The sequence below is a fragment of the Gopherus flavomarginatus genome, chromosome 25, assembly GCF_025201925.1.
Source record: "Gopherus flavomarginatus isolate rGopFla2 chromosome 25, rGopFla2.mat.asm, whole genome shotgun sequence".
Lineage (NCBI taxonomy): Eukaryota > Metazoa > Chordata > Testudines > Testudinidae > Gopherus > Gopherus flavomarginatus.
In genome coordinates, this window is record NC_066641.1 from 10,057,828 (window position 1) to 10,074,970 (window position 17,143).

Below are 17,143 nucleotides of genomic sequence, written 5' to 3' on the forward strand. Positions count from 1 at the left end.
ACCTGAGTCTGGAGTGGAGCCATAACATCCACACTGGTGATCGTTAGCACGCTAGCTCAAATCTGTCTACCCGGGCTGGTCTTTGGCATACCCTTGGAGGTCTTTGGCATTTAACTGCTATGTTGTGTAGACCTGCTTAAGAAGGGTTAGGCACCCAGGAGGGTTTAATGCTGCTGCCTGGGTTTACCTAACACCCCTGGCACTGCTCTGATACCGTCAGTGGGCAATCCGGTGTAGATGCAGCCATTTGACACTGTGATGAAACTTTTGCATGCACTACTTTGAGGTTTGATACCCTAGTTTAAGGAGGTGATTCAAGGATGGTCTTTGCTGCTTTGTATCTCAACCTTAGGGTCTGTCTCCACTGCGTTTTGAGGCGAGCCTCCCAGTTTGGGTCAACAGGCTTGGGTCTCATGGCAGCACTATAAAAATAGCTATATAGGCAGTGCTGGAGCTTGGGCTGAAGCCTCGGGAGGAGGCTGGGCTCCAGCCCCAGTGAGTCACGACTTCAAAGGACTGTCCACACAGCCGTTTGCCCAGCTTACCTGAATCTGTTGACCTGGGCTGGGAGATTGCCCCAAAATGCTATGTAGTGGCTCCTTTAATGTTTAACTGTAGGGACTCTGATTTTTTTTTGTAATTTAATTTTTTTTTATCATTTCCTTTGCATGATAGAACTAGTTTGAAAACTTTCACCATGAGTGGCTGAATCTCTATGCAAGTTTAAAAAAAATCATTTGAGAACTTTCAGAAGGTTTCGTGTGCAAATTTTTTTCCATCAGCTCTCTGGGGTAGTTGATTTAAAAAAACCCAAACCTCGCTGGAACATGTTATGCTGACAGCAATATCCTGTGTGCCTTAAAATATAAATACCTGGGAGTTTTAAAAATATGGATTCTCAACAAATTGTTCTGTCGTGGACTTTTTGTGTCCCCCGAACTCCCAGTGGTTTAACTAATGAGCTCCGGTTGTTCACGGAATCTATAACTGAATTCAAAATTGCAAGTCCTTACTCCAGACCTTTAAGTACGTGAGAGGCAGTGTGGTCTGGTGGATAGGGTATTAAACTGGGAGCCAGTAAACACGGGTTCTAAGGCAAGTGTATCTTTGTATAGTGCGTGGAACTATAATCGAGACCCTTAGATACTGCTGTAATAATCATACACATTCTGAATGATCTGTTTACACCGTAGATCACAAAAGCTTGTTCTGTTGTGTACTAAATACCTTCGGGCTGGTATTTCTTTTTCAGTACAATACAGTCACGTAGTGTTGCACATCTGACCCCTTAGATGGTTTCAAGTAGTGCATTAATGCACTTTAGCTAGCACAATCCTTAAATGCAGTAATTACTTTTCTTGGTATCCGGCTGCTTTTCAGAGCTTAAATGGGCTGGCTACATCCCCTGTGGAATTCCAGAAGGGATACATTTTGACCCAATATGTTTTTGTGTATGGGGCTTCAGCTTCTCTAGTGGTGTCGTTTACATAATTCCTTGCCAAAAATCTGTCATCGACTACATCAGTGGGTTTAGAATTGTTCACACGTCGTCTTAAACTTCCCACTTCTTCCTCTATTCTAGGCCATAGCCAAAGTACGATATGGTCAGTCTCGCTTCTTGTATAACATCCATTCAGTTACATCGGGGTGAACTTGACCCCATCCGAGGAGAACTTTTATAGCCAGATTATGAAGGTGTTTATAACAGTCTTCCAAAGGTCCGTAGCCAGAGCTAGTGGGCACTGTTTTAATAAACTTCTAATCAGATTAACTACATCTGTTATCTTAATTTCCAATCTTGTTTTAAAGTTTTGAAATGCGAGTGCAGGAGGCTGCAATTTCAGGGTAATTTTGCTTCATTAGTGTAACTGCCCTCTATGTAATTTTCACCAGTATGAGGCTCATTATCCTGCATAACATGCAATATCAAGATAAAAGGGAATTTAAGAATGTGACCTGGTAGTCAGGCAGATAATCAAGCTCTGCACATTACCTTCAAGGCTGGACTGGCCCCACTACATCGTCTTTAATTAGCCCAAGCGCTGTTTTTCATCTGTTCCTTATTCGGGAGGCTGAAATTTGTTTCACTTGGTGGTGGGATTTCTCTCAGCATGAGCAATGGTTCAGGTTCATTTTAACCACTGGGATATGGATTTGTCTCACGAGGTACCTGAGAAGTCAATTGCCACCCTATAAATATCAAAAAGTTCTTGACCTGCATTTTCTGTCCTTGCAAACCATCTCTGTCATTCCGGCACATTGCAAGGAGATGGAGAAAATCATTTACAAAGGAATTCCTTCCATTTTGCAGTGTCAACTTTAATGCTAACTTTGTTTTCAAAAGGTCTGATACCATACAGAGTTTCTGTTTTAATTTGTGAGCATCCTGCAATCTATTCCGTGCTGTACGTGGGCCTACGACGGAGAGGATGGCTCCGTCATGTTCGAACATCTCTGAGCCAAATTCAAACCAGGTGCAACCTGATTGATTTATACGTGGGATGAATTTGGATCCCTGCACTCTTCCAGTAACAGTTTGGTGCCTTCCGGGTTATGATCCTTTCAGTAATTTGCATCATTTGCCATTCCAGCTGATAAAATTACCCGTTTCCCATCCATTTCCTCGTGGATGCATTGTTAATCTGAAACCTGATGCCTGTAAATGATGGAAACTGGGTAACCAGAGTCTTTGCAGAGATGCTGCCACTTCTGTAATGTTTAGCTAAGAAATGCATTTGAAGTGGTTCATAAGCTGACCTGGCTAATGGTGAGCTCCCAAATTCTTCTCCCCTCCCCTATTTAATATCTGTGGTGATGTTAGTGTTCTTAATTGGACAAGAAGATGCAGAAAATTTGATTGTAACCTGACTGGATTTTATGGTTCCTGCCGAAAAGGAGTCTGAGAGGAAAGTGGGGTTTATATTTATAGACCTTTTTAAGGCCAGAAGAGAGCATTAAGATCATCAAAACAAAGCCTTTGCACAACACAGGCCACAGAATCTCAGCTGGTGGTTTTTGTATCTAGCCCAACAGCTTCGTTGTCTATTTGACTCATTCATTAGCGATTGTGATCTGTCACCTGGAGTGTGAGCTGGGGAGCAGGGTCTTGTCCGGGAAGTCTCAGGATCAGCTGTGGCAGACAATTGGGGTGGAGGGTGCGCCGTACCTTGCAGTGCTGATGAGTAACTTTAGGACTGATTCTGATCTAGCGCTCTCTTTCAGTCAGCGGCGTTACACCAGTGTAAGGTTTAATCTTGTGATTAAGGCACTGGGTTTGGATTTTGGAAAAATGCATTCCATTCCTGGCTCTGCCACTGACCTGCTGTATGACCTTGGGCGTGTCACTTCACCTCTCTCTCTCTCTCTCTCTTTCCCCTTCTGTAAAGTGGGGCTAATGATACTGACCTTTTGTGAAGGGCTTTGAGCTTTATTGTTGAAATCCTCTAGATCAATGGTTTTCACACTCTCTCTCTCTCTCTTTTTTTTTTCTGGCGAACTAGTTGAAGAAAATTGATGCCCGCGACCCAGCGGAGTTAGGGACGAGGGGTCTGGGGGTGCAGGAAGGGCCTTTGGGTCTGTGGGGGGGATCAGGGCTGGGACAGGGGATTAGGGTGCGGGCTTACCTTGGGTGGCTCCCGGTCAGCAGTGCAGCGGGGGTGATAAGGCAGGCTTGCTACCTGTCCTGGCACCGCAGACTGCACTGTGCCCCGGAAGTGGCCAGCAGCAGGTCTGGCTCCTAGGTAGTGTTAAATGGCATTAGGAGCTTATATATCGGCTCAGCAGATTAGATTTTTATCAGTAAATGTCACCATACACACACATACAGTGACAAAAAAAAATACTACTTTCGATAATCAGAATGTACAGATAGGCAAAAAAGCGGCTTGAGAACGTATTAGAGTTTGATTTAAGGCTATGTAGGTAATGTTGTGATATGTGATGTTGACAACTTGTGTTTTAAGGCTTATAATGCTGTGACTCGTTGAATCTCAAAATCAGTGTCATTAAATAATTGTCTGATTTCCCCTCTAACTTCCTGTGAATGTTGAAACTGATTTTATTAAAAACAAACAAACCCCAAAACACGTTGTTTTTATCTGTTGAAATGATGATTAAAAAATGAATTCTTCCAAGCCTATCTATGTGGGAGCTGAGCTGTCTTGAAAATCTGGTCATTTTGTTTCCCATCTGCAAAACAAAGACGACTCTGCTTCATTTCCATAGGGCCAGTAGGTTGCTACTGGAATGTTAATACATTCGAATCAGGCCCTGCATGTCTTTCAGGAGCAAAGTATAAATGTTTGCCGTAAAGTGCAGCTTATGTTTAAGTTTAATGCATAACTTCATTGGTTTTTATTTAAATAAAACAAACTAGCAAAATCCTCCTGTTTTGGTACAATGCATGCACTTCTGATTGGATATGTCTGGCTGGGTCTTGGCCACATGCTCAGGGTTTAAATAATAGCCATGTTTAGGGTTTTCCCTCAGGCCAGATTGCCAGTGACTTTGGGGTGTTTTTAGCCACCTTCCACAGCGAGTAACTTGCTGGTTTGAACTAGTAACTTGTTGGATTCTCTGTAACTTGAAGTCGTTAAATCAAGAATAAGAACAGCCATACTGGGTCAGGCCAATGGTCTATCTAGACCAATGTCCTGTTTTCTGACAGTGGCCAGTGCCAGATCCTTCAGTAGGAACGAACAGAATAGGGCAATTATCGAGTGATCTATCTCTTGTCATGCTGAGGACCTCAGTAACTCAGCCAGAAGTTATAGGCCTATTATAGGATTGGGTGGGTGAGGTTCTATGGCCTGCGATGTGCAGGAGGTCAAACTAGATGCTCTTGGTGGTCCCTTCTGACCTTAAATGCTATGAGATATGGGGAAGGAAGTGGTGTGTATATAGCAAGCTAAGTGGGGGGAGGAAATGTTCATGGGAGATCTTTGTTAAAATTTTAGCAGTGCCTCGCTAGTTCCTTGGCTTTATAATGGAAATCAGATGTTTCTCTGGGTTAGAACTTTGATTTACATGTCACATCAAAGTTCTCCTTGTAACAGAGAAATTTTTTTTTATACGTTTGTTTTACAGCCCAGACACTAAATCATTTGGTGGCTATTCCCTTTCTTACCCTCTTGTCTATTTTCCCCCACTTCTAATGTAGATTGCTGCTTCACTTTCTCCCCCGCCCCTGGAGTGCTCAGCAGTACAGGGCAGCATCTTTCCTTCTTCATAGGGACCCCTGCTGCTGCTGATGGCTAAACTAAATATAGAGTGCATAGGAGGAATGGTTAAATGGAGACAAAAATAACCGTGCTAAATAAAACTACCGTAATAGGACACATAAGGACAAATGATGTTTAATGTCTTGTGAAAGCTAGGGATTGTCAGCTACCACTGAGTCTTTGGGCCTGATTTTGATGTCTCACTGGTGAGCGATTTAATGTGAGTTAATTCCCTCTTACAGCTGCAGTGGTCTGAGATCAGGATTGGGCCCTTGGTCCTTCATGCATCCCATTGGGTACGTCATTAGGGTGTAACAAGGCAAGTCAGACACTTCGAATTTTTAAAGTTAATGCTTTATTTGCAAGAATCAATTGTTGCAACATAATTCTTTTCAACCAAAGAAATGTCCTGGTGGCTGGTCTCCGAGGGCCACCAGTCTCCTGGTCCAGACAAGCATAACTACTTGCTGCCTATTTGACATGGTACTTTAAAGTCCTGGGAATGCTAATGGGAATAGCCCACCTGAGGATAAAAATGAAAACTGGCCTCTTGCTCCATTTTCCTGTTGTATTTCACTGGCTGGCAGGGGATGATTTCCCTGTCTATTTTGCTAAATTCCTCCTTTAGCTCTGCTTCGCTGGGTACACTTTGGGAAGACTGTGCGTGGCCTACGCATGGTTACAGATACAGTTGTACTTTCTAATGGGGTGACCGTATTCGACATTCAGGTTGTCAGTAGGCAAATTTTGGAGGGGATTTTCCCAGATTGTCACATTTCTCAAATGACTCCACACGTGAATGGAAAGGTCCACCCCTGTGATCACCTTTTCAATTCGGTTGGCACCTCTATAGAAGCTTCCATGCAGGGATCTCAAAGTGCTCTGCAGACACTGGTAAAGGCATTTCACACGTGGTGAAACTCTGTGCAAAGGGTCAGCAAAGCTAACCACTTAAATCTCCCTTTAAGCCTGCTTTTGCGAATTTAAGTGGGGCATAGGCATTGGGCTGACCCTCGGCACAAGGATTCTTTTCACCCAGGCAGAGTAAGCAACTTATCCAAAGTCTCGCATGAAGTCGTGGCAGAGTCAGGAATTGGAACCGTGATCTTCTGACTCTCAGTCCTGTGTCTAGACCACAAGATGTCTTTCCTCCTGGACTTAATAAGTTAGTTTCTCTTTTCTTCTTTTTTTTTTTTCTTCTGCACTTACTCTTTCTAGAGTGAAAATTATCAAAGCGTGAGACTAAACGCATACATTGATCTAATGAGATTTGAGTTTTTGACTGTTTGCTTTACATTTTTTAAACAATTTTTTTTTTTGTAAATTTGATAAGAATGAAGCTAATGTAAGACTGCTGGTCCAGTAGGAAATGGAACTCAATTTTACATTTTTAAAAACCATTTTACTGTATTAAAAATGACAGAGGTTAGAGACAAAGCTCTGATACGTTTATTGAACTGGAATTGAAAGTGACAGAAAATCGTTTTGGCCCTGGTGCAGTAAATGTTATCACTAAAACATGTTCAGGGGAGATTAGGACAGTCTCTCAAGCACAAGAGACAAAAGTTCACAAAACAAGAAGTGATTTTTTTTTTTTTGTTTTTTCCCTCCGTCCTTGTCTCAGAATCGTTAGCTGCTCAGGAGACAAAAATATCTCTGCTCTGGGAGGATGCTGAGCCGGGTGAACAGAGATATGAAAATGTCTCTGCTCTCTGAGAGGAGCTAGGATGGAGAGGACAGAGTGGACCACTTCAACACGGCCCTAAAACAGAGTTTGGGAATGAGGTGAGGGCCATGATGATGAAAAGCAAGATTGTCATTGTGTACAAAGGCAAACCTCACCAGTGAGACTCGTGAAAGGGAAAATTCTGAGCTGCGGGATACTCTGGGGGGAGAAGATGCTCTTGTAGTTGCTCACCTGTATTTGTTACCTGGGTTGGTTGGTTTGTCCCATCTGCTTGTTGTGTCTTTTTGCCTAGACTGTAAACTCTGAGAGACAGTGACCTTCACTATAGAAACACAGTAAGTGCCTAGCGCAATGGAGACCTGGCACAGTTGACCTCTAGGTATTCCCAAAATGTAAATATTTGAATGTATTGAGATAGTGAATATAATCAGATCTTATACTTCAGGGCTTCAGCCTGCAGTGGTCAGGAAGACTTCCCATGTGATGCTCCCCCGGCCTCCAAATACACAGTTGACCTAATTCATTCCGGGGTTTTTTTGTTTTGTGTTTTGCCTACCTCTGAAGTGTCAGGTTGGACACACAGCACTGGATGGGGAGGGGCAGTGCTCTGAGATGGCCCAGAGACTCCTCTTTCTTAAATCCCAAGCTGGTTTGTCTTGCTCACAGACAGACTGCCTGCCACATTTGGGGTCAGGGAGGAATTTGGGCCTAGATCAGATTGGCAGGGGCTTTGGATTTTTCTGCATTCCTCTGCAGCATGGATGTGGATCATATGCTAGGAACATCTGGGCCTCTTTTGCCTAATCAGTGCCCTACCAGTGCAGGGGCCTCGAACGTTAGTGGCACCCAGGTCTCTTTTCTTTGTGGCACATAACAGATTAGTCTCCCAAGGACTGAAATACTTTAGTTAGATTAAAGCAATTAGGTTCAGCAGGAGCGGGGGATCTGGGTGAAATTTAAAGGCCTGTGGTGGACAGAAGGTCAGAATAGATGAGCTAATGGCTACTTCTGGCCTTAAGCTCTATGAAATCTATGTTTAATAATGATAATTAAGGCACAGGAATGGAGATCAGGAAGACTGTGTTCTATTCCTGGCATCTGCCACTGACTTGCGATGAGACCTTGGGCAAGTCACTTCATCATGGGTTCCTGTCTGTCAAACGGGATAATAATTCTGACCTATTTTGCTCGGCTGTGTGGCTTGTTGAAGTGTTAGTGAAGCGTTTTCAGACCTCGGCATGGAAGGTGCTGTAGATGTGATGAGTATTGTAAAACTGACACTTGAGATCCTTCCTTGTCTTAAAGACCTCAGTCCTTCTCGAGATTAAATTTTGCAGGAAAGTCTAATTAGAGTGATCCCGGAGCCACCATTCTTATATCTTTTTGGCTGGTCAGGAAGAGGAACCTTTTGTCTGAGTCATAAAGACAAATTGTAGGTGATGGTGATTTGCAACTGTTCTTTTGAATTTCACGTGAAAGGAGTGGTTGGAATTCTGTCTGTCTGACCCTCCTACAATGGTCAAAACTCAAGGTGCATCACACTCTAAAACTGAGCTTTCCTGGTCTGTTGGGTACTCTGCTGTGTGGGTTTAATTTCTTTGCTTGGTCCTTCATTTCTGGGTTCCACTGAGCTGTGGGGGAAACTGGCTTAATCCCAGAAGGGAACATAAGGGCCTTGAATTATTAAACAGCAACAATTCCTCTTCTGATTACTTATATCTATGAAGAGTTTCTTCTGTAGTCTCAATCTGTGGCACTGAGGAAAACGAAATCCTGAGGGTAGGACAATAGAAGTGAAATATGGACCATCCCAACTGAGAAAAATTCCAGGGAGGGAATGGAGAAGAGATTGAGTTTGTTGGGACAAAGAGATGCTGGTGGCGCAGGTGCATATGACTTCAGATAAGGATAGGGTGAAGAGATTCCATAGAGAAACATGGAAACGGGATAAAATGAACCCCACCCTAAAGTTTCTAAAGCTTCCAACGTATAAAACACTAGAGACAGGGCGCGTAACGCAGGGTTGTGTGTCTCTTTTTCCAATATAACACACAGTCACTTTTTATCACTGATTAAATATTGCAGTCTGTGATTTAGATGCAATCTCTTCCTTTTCCTCCCAGGCATTTTCTCCAAAGCAAAAGACTGAAATAAATATTCTGTCCTTCGTCGGGGTTCTGTTATTTTCTAATTAATCTGCGTCAGTGGCCCGCACATTTGTGTTAAATCATTTTCTTCACGAAAGCTTTTAATGAGGAAATAAATGGATTGGATTTAGATATACTGGATTCTTGCCATTGATAGGCTGTAGACCTGGCCCTTTAGAGTGGGCAAGATGCCTGTGAATAGGTCATTCTGTGGCTTTCTCTTCAAAGCTAGAGCCTCCTTCCGTGGGGCCAGCTGACATCCCCTGTGTTGAGATTTTGGCCAGTCTATGGGTTTAATACCCATTCTGCCTCTCCCTCAGTGCGAAGAGAACAATGAACACTTGTGGTAACCAAGCAGAGATTTCCCCCTGAGCACTCCAGTCAAAGCTCACTGGTTTAGCTTAAAACAAAAACAAGTTTATTAACTACAAAAGATAGATGTTATGTGATCATAGTGAGAGCAAACAGATCAAAGCAGATTACCTAGCAAATAAACAAAAACACAAACTGAGCAGAATATACTAAATAGATTGGATATGAATAGCAGGGTCTCACCCGGCTGACTTGTACATTCTCAAGACACAATGTTTTACAGCAGGGGTCTCCAAACTCAAATGACCACAAGGGCCCCATGAGGTCTAGTGCATTGGCCTGAGGGCCGCATCACTGGCACCCCCATCCTCACTGCCCCCGGCCCTGCCCCCACTCCACCCCTTCCATGTGGCCCTGCCCCTGCCCTGCCTCTTCCCACCCCTTCCCTGCCCCTTTCCACACCAGTCTCCAATGTCCTCCTCCCAACGCTGCTCCTTCCCTGTCACCAGGGGGTGCAGGGTGTGGCAGGGGGCTCAGGGCAGGGAGTTGGTGTGTGGGGTGCGGCAGGGGGTCAGGGTACAGGGTGCAGGAGGGGTGTGGGGTGTGACGGGGCTCAGGGCAGGGAGTTGGGGTGCAGGAGAGGTGTGGGGTGCGGCGGCGGCTCAGGGCAGGGAGTTGGGGTGCAGGATATATGAGGGGGATCAGGGAAGGGAGTTGGGTGCAGAAGGGCTGTAGGGTGTGAGCTCCGGCCCGGCGCTGCTTACTTAGAGCGGCTCTGGTGCAGCAGCAGCATGCATTGGGGCCAGAGCAGGCTCCTGGCCCCACACCGTGCCATGCTGCTCCTCTCCAGGAAGCAGCCGGAACCACAGCCCCTGGGGGCGCAGGGCTGGGCACAGGGCTCTGCTGCTGCTTCTCCAGGTACCTCCCATAAAGCTTCCGTTGGCCGCGGTTCCCTGTTCCAGGCCAACGGGAGCTGCCGGGGGGGTGGGGGCAATACCTTGAAGCGAGGCAACGCAGGAGCTCTCTGCCTGTTCCCCACTCCCCTCCGGCCCGAAGGGACATGCTGCCAGCCGCTTACGGGAGTGGCATGGGGCTCGCGGCACCATGGGGGTGCAATCTCGTGGGCCGCTGTACTTTGCCTACCCCTGGCCTGGAGGTAGGTAGGGCGGGGGGCGCGGGAAGCTTGACGGGCTGCACAGAAGAGTGGCCTGCGGGCCACATGTTTGAGACTCCTGCTTTACAGCTTGAAATCTCCAGGTGTTTCATACACAGGCTAGAAATCCCTTTAGTCTGGGTCCAGCACTTCTCCCAGTTCAGTCTTTGAACCTCAGGTGTTTCCAGGCGTCGTCTTGTGTGGGGAGTGAAGAACCCCTGATGATGTCACTCCCTGTCTTATATAGCTTTTGCATTTGGTGGGAACCCTTTGTTCCAAAGCTTGGTTCCCAGACCAGTCTGTGGAAAAATACTGACATCCCAAGATGGAGTCCAGCATCCTGTGGCCTGGTCCCATGTCCCTGTAGAGTCATAGCGGCCATCACTCACAGGCTGTCTGTAGGCTTATCAGGTGGAAGATAAGCTGCTCCTATGGCCTGTTGTTTTCCCTAATGGCTCATTGCCCTGAGTAGACCCTTCCCAATCAGCTGTCTAGACTGAAAGCATCTTGTCTAGTGGGCGTTACCGAGGTTTAACTACATTTGAAATACAGATACCTAGTCAATATTCATAACTTCAGATACAAAAATGGTATACGCATTCAAATAGGATAATCATATTCCACAAATCATAAGGTCTCCAGTGACACCTCACATGACTTGACTTGCATAAAATGCATCATGATTGTGCCCAAACCATATCCTAGTAATATCACTATAAAGAATATGGGGTGCAGTGTCACCTGTATGTTTATGCCTGTTTTTCTTTTCTTGTCTTGCAGGTATCACTTGGAATTTCTGCCCCGAGGTGAGTGCAGCTTATCCATTCTGAGGGGCAGGGCTTGTCATCGGTTTGATTGGGCCCCAAATTACCAGGTGGGGAGCCTTAGCCACTCAGCATGATTGAGGGGGAGGGTGGCAAAGTTGTGGGAGGTGTTGGCAAAGGGGTGGGGCTTTGGGAGCAATCAGCACTGCTTTTCTCCTGGGCTTCTCCAGCCGTGTATGGTGTTGGCCAAGCTGTCCGGTCTACACATGCCATGGGCAGGCCCAAGAATGGCTTGTGCAAATGTTAAGTGACCTCCAGAGAATTGCATTGGAGAGACAGCATGGCCTTAGTGGCTAAGGCATGGGACGGGAGCCAAGATGCCTGGGTTCTATTCCAAGGTCTATGTGACCTTGGGCATGTCCCAACCCTGTTGGGTGCTTCTGTTTTCCCACTCTCAGGGTCTTTTTTTAGATTTTTAAGCCCTTCAGGGCAGCGACTGTCTCTTATGTGTAGTTGTATAACATGGCCACAAGGCGCTTCTGTATCACTAATAACAATCTCAACCCCAGTGGGTACCTGCGCGTTGAGAGCAACAGGAGTAGGTGGTTCCTTCTGCAGTATCCAGTGGAATTGTACCTGGAATGTCTAACTGAATGGGTCCCTTTGTCTCCCACTGCTATCTGTACACGTCTGTGCAGTACTTAGTACTGATCTCGGATCCAGATCCCTTAGGTGCTACCAGAATACAAATTAATAAGTGTGTGTGTGTGTTTTATTTCAGTGATTACTGTGGTATGTGTGCAAACACAAGGATCCACCAGCATTCCAGCAAGATGGGTGCTGCGGCCATAATACCAACAAAAAACAAACAAACCATGTGAGCATTCCGCCTCAGCTAATCCTTCATTTGCTCCAGATAGAAATTCCAGTACGTTACCTCCTCGATCAGGGCCCACTTCCAAGGCATTCTGTCTGTCTGGCAGCCCAGAAATGCTGCAGCATTGCAATTCCCACTAGAACAGTGTTATCACATTTTAATATGAGCCTCAATGCAGCCTCAGTACTTCTAATTGCTTTCAAACCATTGTTTTTGTGGGTTTGGTTGATGAACCCAGCATCTGGCGTCATTCGAGAAAGTACAGCAGACAGCTGTGTTCAAAATTAGAAAAAGACGAGAGGATTAGAACACATAAAAGGGCTCAAAATTAGATTTTTTTGTGTGTGTGCGAGCGCTGGGATGGGAAAAGTTCACACAGTTTAAAAAGGGTGGGGGCAAAATGCTTCGAAGTGCTCTTGTTCTCATCAACTGTTCACTTTTTTTGTTTTTTTTTTAATATGCCGCTGCCGGGTTTTGGCTTGGTTTGTAGAACAGGGCCAGATTTCCAAAAGGAATTTAGATGCTTTAAGCTAGGAACCGTAACTCTCACTTCGGTGCTTTTGTAAATTCCATTGCTGTATCTTCAGGTGCCTACATGACGTTGTAAATCTGCCCCCCCCCCGTTTGGGGAAGGGTCATTAACCTCCGAGAAGGTATTAAGGAGACAGCAGTGGCTGGTGACTCAATCGAGGGCCTGGGAATCGCCAGCCCTGACTCCAGTTTGCTGTGTGACCTTGGTCAAGTCTCTTTGTGCCTAAATTTGCCTATTCGTAATATGGGTTTATAATACTTCTCTATACAGTGCTCTGAAATGCTCTGATGTACTTCCATTACCATACAGTGGGCTCTGTTGGTTAGACCAGGGGACTAGAGACGGGCAGGTTTTGTTCCCCTTCACAGCTGTGTGACCTAATAGAGAGGGTCAACCTTTCTGTGCCTCTTTCCCCCCCCCCCCAGCTGCCAAATGGAGTGCTAATAGCAAACCTCCATGAAGTGCTTTGGGCTGGGTGTTTCAAGGCCAAGTGCTGGAGACGTCCCAAGAATTCCTCTCCTTGGACTCTGTTGTTTTTGGAACGCTTTACCCATGTGTCCCGGAGCACATGAAGGAACATTTAGAAAGTCAATTAATTGATCAGTGGTCATATTGGAAACCCAGAGCATTGAAATCATGGCCCTGGAGGGGCGGAGTCTGGTTTTAAGAAATAGGATTTTGCATGCCACAAGAAGCTCTTGGGGAACCTCCATATAGGGCTTCAGTGCTCTGAAAGGTTTCTAGCGACTACCCTTTTCAAAGAGGATGAGCAATGCTCCATGAGGTTTCAGGCAGTTATAGCTTCTAATGCATGAGGCCAACAAAACTTGCTGGCCTCTAAATCAGACTGGCTGAAATTCTCAGTTGAATTGCTGTTGAAGATGGAGTGAGGATCTGGCACTACTAATGTGTTCACGACAACTTGTGCAAGATGTAGGTGAATATGGGGGAAGTTATGTGCTTCAGAGGGCAGGCCGCATCAGCCCAATTCACTGTTACCCAAACGACAGGTGTTTCTGCCCCTCACAATGATGGGTACTCGGCATCTTTTGGCTCAGTGCTGTCTGCTTAGAATGCAGGGAAGGCACATCTTTTTTTTTTTTTTTTTTTTTTTTTTTGGAGAGGCCGGGGACGTAGGGGAAGCATTCTGTATACACGGGCATATATTTTGATACGTACCTGTCATCTTTTCTTGCAGTATTTCCTTGTGGAAACAGCTGTGAGGAGGGTTGGCAGCAAAAATCCATTCAGGTTATGAGTCAACTTAGTCTCTGCCTCCCACCCCCAAAGTTTTTTTTTTTTTTTTTTCTCTCTCTGCTCTTTGTCTCCTCTCCCCCTGCTCATTTTCCCTGCACTGAATTGTCTGCAGCAGCTTGAGTGCATCAGGAACCAGTGGTCTCAGGGAGCGGCAGCAGGCCATTTCATGGTACTGCAAGGGAATCTAGGAATAAATATGTAAGGGAAGGAATTGGGGGAAGGGAGTAAGGAGAAGAGAGCACTCACTGTAGTGTGTTCCTGTCCGGGCAGGGACAAATAGCTTCCCTGAGTGTTTGTTTCCCCATCTATAAAATTGGGGTAATTAAAAAAACCAAAAACTACTTATGTCAGGGAGAAGGTATGCAGGGTTAGTCTAATCATGTTTGTAATGTGCTTTGAGATCCTTAAATGAAAGACATTGGAGAAAGGCAAGGATCGTTATTAAAGCTGGGCATGCTGAGGCAGATTTTCACCACCGTGTTTTATGTAGGTGTTTGTTCCCACAACTAAGTGCTCCCATATTGTGCTCACAGTGAATTTCTGGTGCAAATCCTAGAATGGGGTCAGCACTTACATACCAAGGCGATAATCCCCTTCTAATCAAGTCGGATAGAAAGTACTCAGACTTCTAAGGACCTGAGTGCTCTCTCAAATCAGGTACTTAGGGTAGATAAGTGGTTTTCAACCGATGGTCCGTGATCGCTGGGAGTCTGGAGACTGAGATTTCCAAAGGGTGTGCACCTCCATGCAAAAATGTATTAGGGGTCTGCCAGTGGAAAAAAGGTTGAAAACCACTGGGGTAGATTCCTCAATACTAGGATTTGCACGTGCTGTTGTAACTATATTGTCGTTCCAAATGAAATTGAGAGCCCCATTGTGCCAGGTCAGGCTGGAAAATGGTGGTGCCCCACCCAGGTGGAAAATTTTAGCTTGTTGGTTTTAAATTGTTTGTTTTTTCTGAAAGCAGACATTTTTTCTTTAACAAAAAAAATTCTTGTTGAAAACCCAATTTTCCATTTTAAAAAGAAAAGTTTTTAGATAGAAACTTTTGGCCAGTCCTAGTGTTGGGTGCTGTACAGGTGTGTTCTAAGAGACAGTTCTTGCCCTGAAGCGCTTAGTCTAAATAGATGAAACAGGCAAAAATTGGGAGAAAGCCAGGATGGTTAGCCCCAGATGCGAGACTGAGGTGCAGAGAGACGTGCCCAAGATCACAAAGAACTAGGAACTGAGTCCAGATCACCAGAATCCCAATCCCATGCCTTAACTACAAACCCAGTCTTCGCCCCTGTGGAAAAGCAGGGTGGAAAATTATGTTGCTTGGGCAAAGCATTGCTTAAAAATTAGGGTCTGTTGTGCTCCATAAAAGGATTAGGTAACTAACTATGTGGAAAGTCTTTGCAAGCCGCTAATCTTATAGTGTACATACTTAATGTAGATTAAATGTGTAACATTTTCTCCATATCACCCTGACTTATTTTGGCTCCGCTCCGCACTACTTTATGGGTCACTGAATGTTCACTGGGTTCACGCAGGAGGTATGTATAGCGGAGACATGCGCGTAGCGTCTTTCATTAACTAACTGGCACTCTACAAAGGCTTCCCATGTTAGATTTATGAACTAGTTTTCTGTGTAAAGCCTCAAACCTATTGAAATGAATTGGAGCGGGGTTGGACAGGAGACGGAACTAACCGCTGCTCCCTGGTATCGCATACTTAGTCCATGTAGTTATGACAAGTGCTAGTAGCAAATCATTAAAGCAGCAAAAACACTATCTGTACTGTAAAGAAAAGGATCCCCTTTGAAGCCAAAGAGGAGTGTTCCTGAATTAATGGAGTGCACGGTGATTTTACTAAGTTTTATTTATATAGTTTAAAAAATATCCTCTTTGCCTTCATGCCAGAAAGCTCGAATGCAGTTGGAAGCAGGGTTCAGACGCAGAAACCTAACCCAGATTTATGATGTGTTTGAAAACTCAAGGAAAAAAGTACCAACTTGACAATATTTATAACTTTTTGTTAAAATATCTATTCTATCGCCATGCCTGGAATTCCCTGCCTTTGTAAACACAAGTGCCAGCTACAAACTTTGGAATGTCATAACATGGAGAGACTTAAAAAAAAACAACCCAAAACTTGTGTTAGAACATTTTGCAAAGTCCAGGATATGTGTGTGTGTGTGTGTGTGTGTGTGTTAATTAATGAAAAATAAAACATACACAAGGGCATATGTTCTTTAACATTTAAAAAAAAAAGCAAGCTTTAAGATCAACATTTCTGACAGCTCCTTTTGTCAGCGACAAGGCTTTGCTTCCTGCATGTTTGAGTGTGCTTTTTTTTTTTTTTTTGTTGCCTGTCTGTGTGTTACACATCATGCAAATTAATGTGTTTAAAGACAATACACTGTAAATATTTTTGCAGTAAGATCCCTCCTGTTGGTTTTCTTTCAAAGACTGATCTGCCACGTAGCTTTGCATTCTTTCTCTCTATATAAATGCATGTGTATAAATACTACATGATCTGAACCATACGTTACCGCGCATAAATTTTAGAAGCAGGCAACTACTGTAGAAGAAAACAGACTGATATTCTCAGAAAGGTTTCATATACAAGGGACCTCTTTTATCAGGCATGCCTACGTTTAAGCGGCCCATCTGTGTGGTGCAGTTAAATTTGGCATAAGGTATTGCCAACCTCAGGTGTTCTAAATCGTATACCAGCCCCCCCCCCCCAGAATCATGAGACTTTAAAAAATATATAGGGTTTTATTTGCCTTTTGTGTGTTTGAGCATGGGGTGCCCTTGGGTCATGGTTTTTCTCCACAGAATAACTCACTGTCTTGTTCTGTTTTTTAATGAAAACTCAATTTCTACAGCAATCACTTGATTCCAGAAGCTGGGGCTCAAAGAACACCACCAAAGATGGCAAGACAGAGTTGCTTGATGGTGGGCCTCTCAAAAGCGCGGAGTATTGGCCTAGTTCTGCTATTGGGTGAAGTGCTAGGGTATATTTAGCTGTAGGTGAGCTAGGTTAGCTTGTGTACCAGAGCGGTGAAGTCATGGTAAGGCAGGTTTCCATGTGAGCTGTACACGCCCATCTGATTACCCGAGTCTCCAATCAGTTGGCTAGCCCATGCTGCCATGGCTTCGCTGCTCCCGTACCCAAGCTGTCTTGATTAAAGCTAGTTTGCGTGTTGTC

At 44.8% G+C, this 17,143-nt stretch overlaps 1 protein-coding gene across 1 annotated transcript in view; it reads left to right on the forward strand.

Annotated features, from left to right (window-relative positions):
* Window positions 1-17,143, forward strand: part of SKAP1 (src kinase associated phosphoprotein 1) — a 233,702-nt gene that overhangs the window by 14,963 nt on the left and 201,596 nt on the right. Inside the window, exon 3 of the mRNA XM_050934839.1 lies at window positions 11,299-11,324. Within this exon, the coding sequence (XP_050790796.1) occupies window positions 11,299-11,324 (26 nt within the window). The remainder of the gene's footprint in view (window positions 1-11,298; window positions 11,325-17,143) is intronic.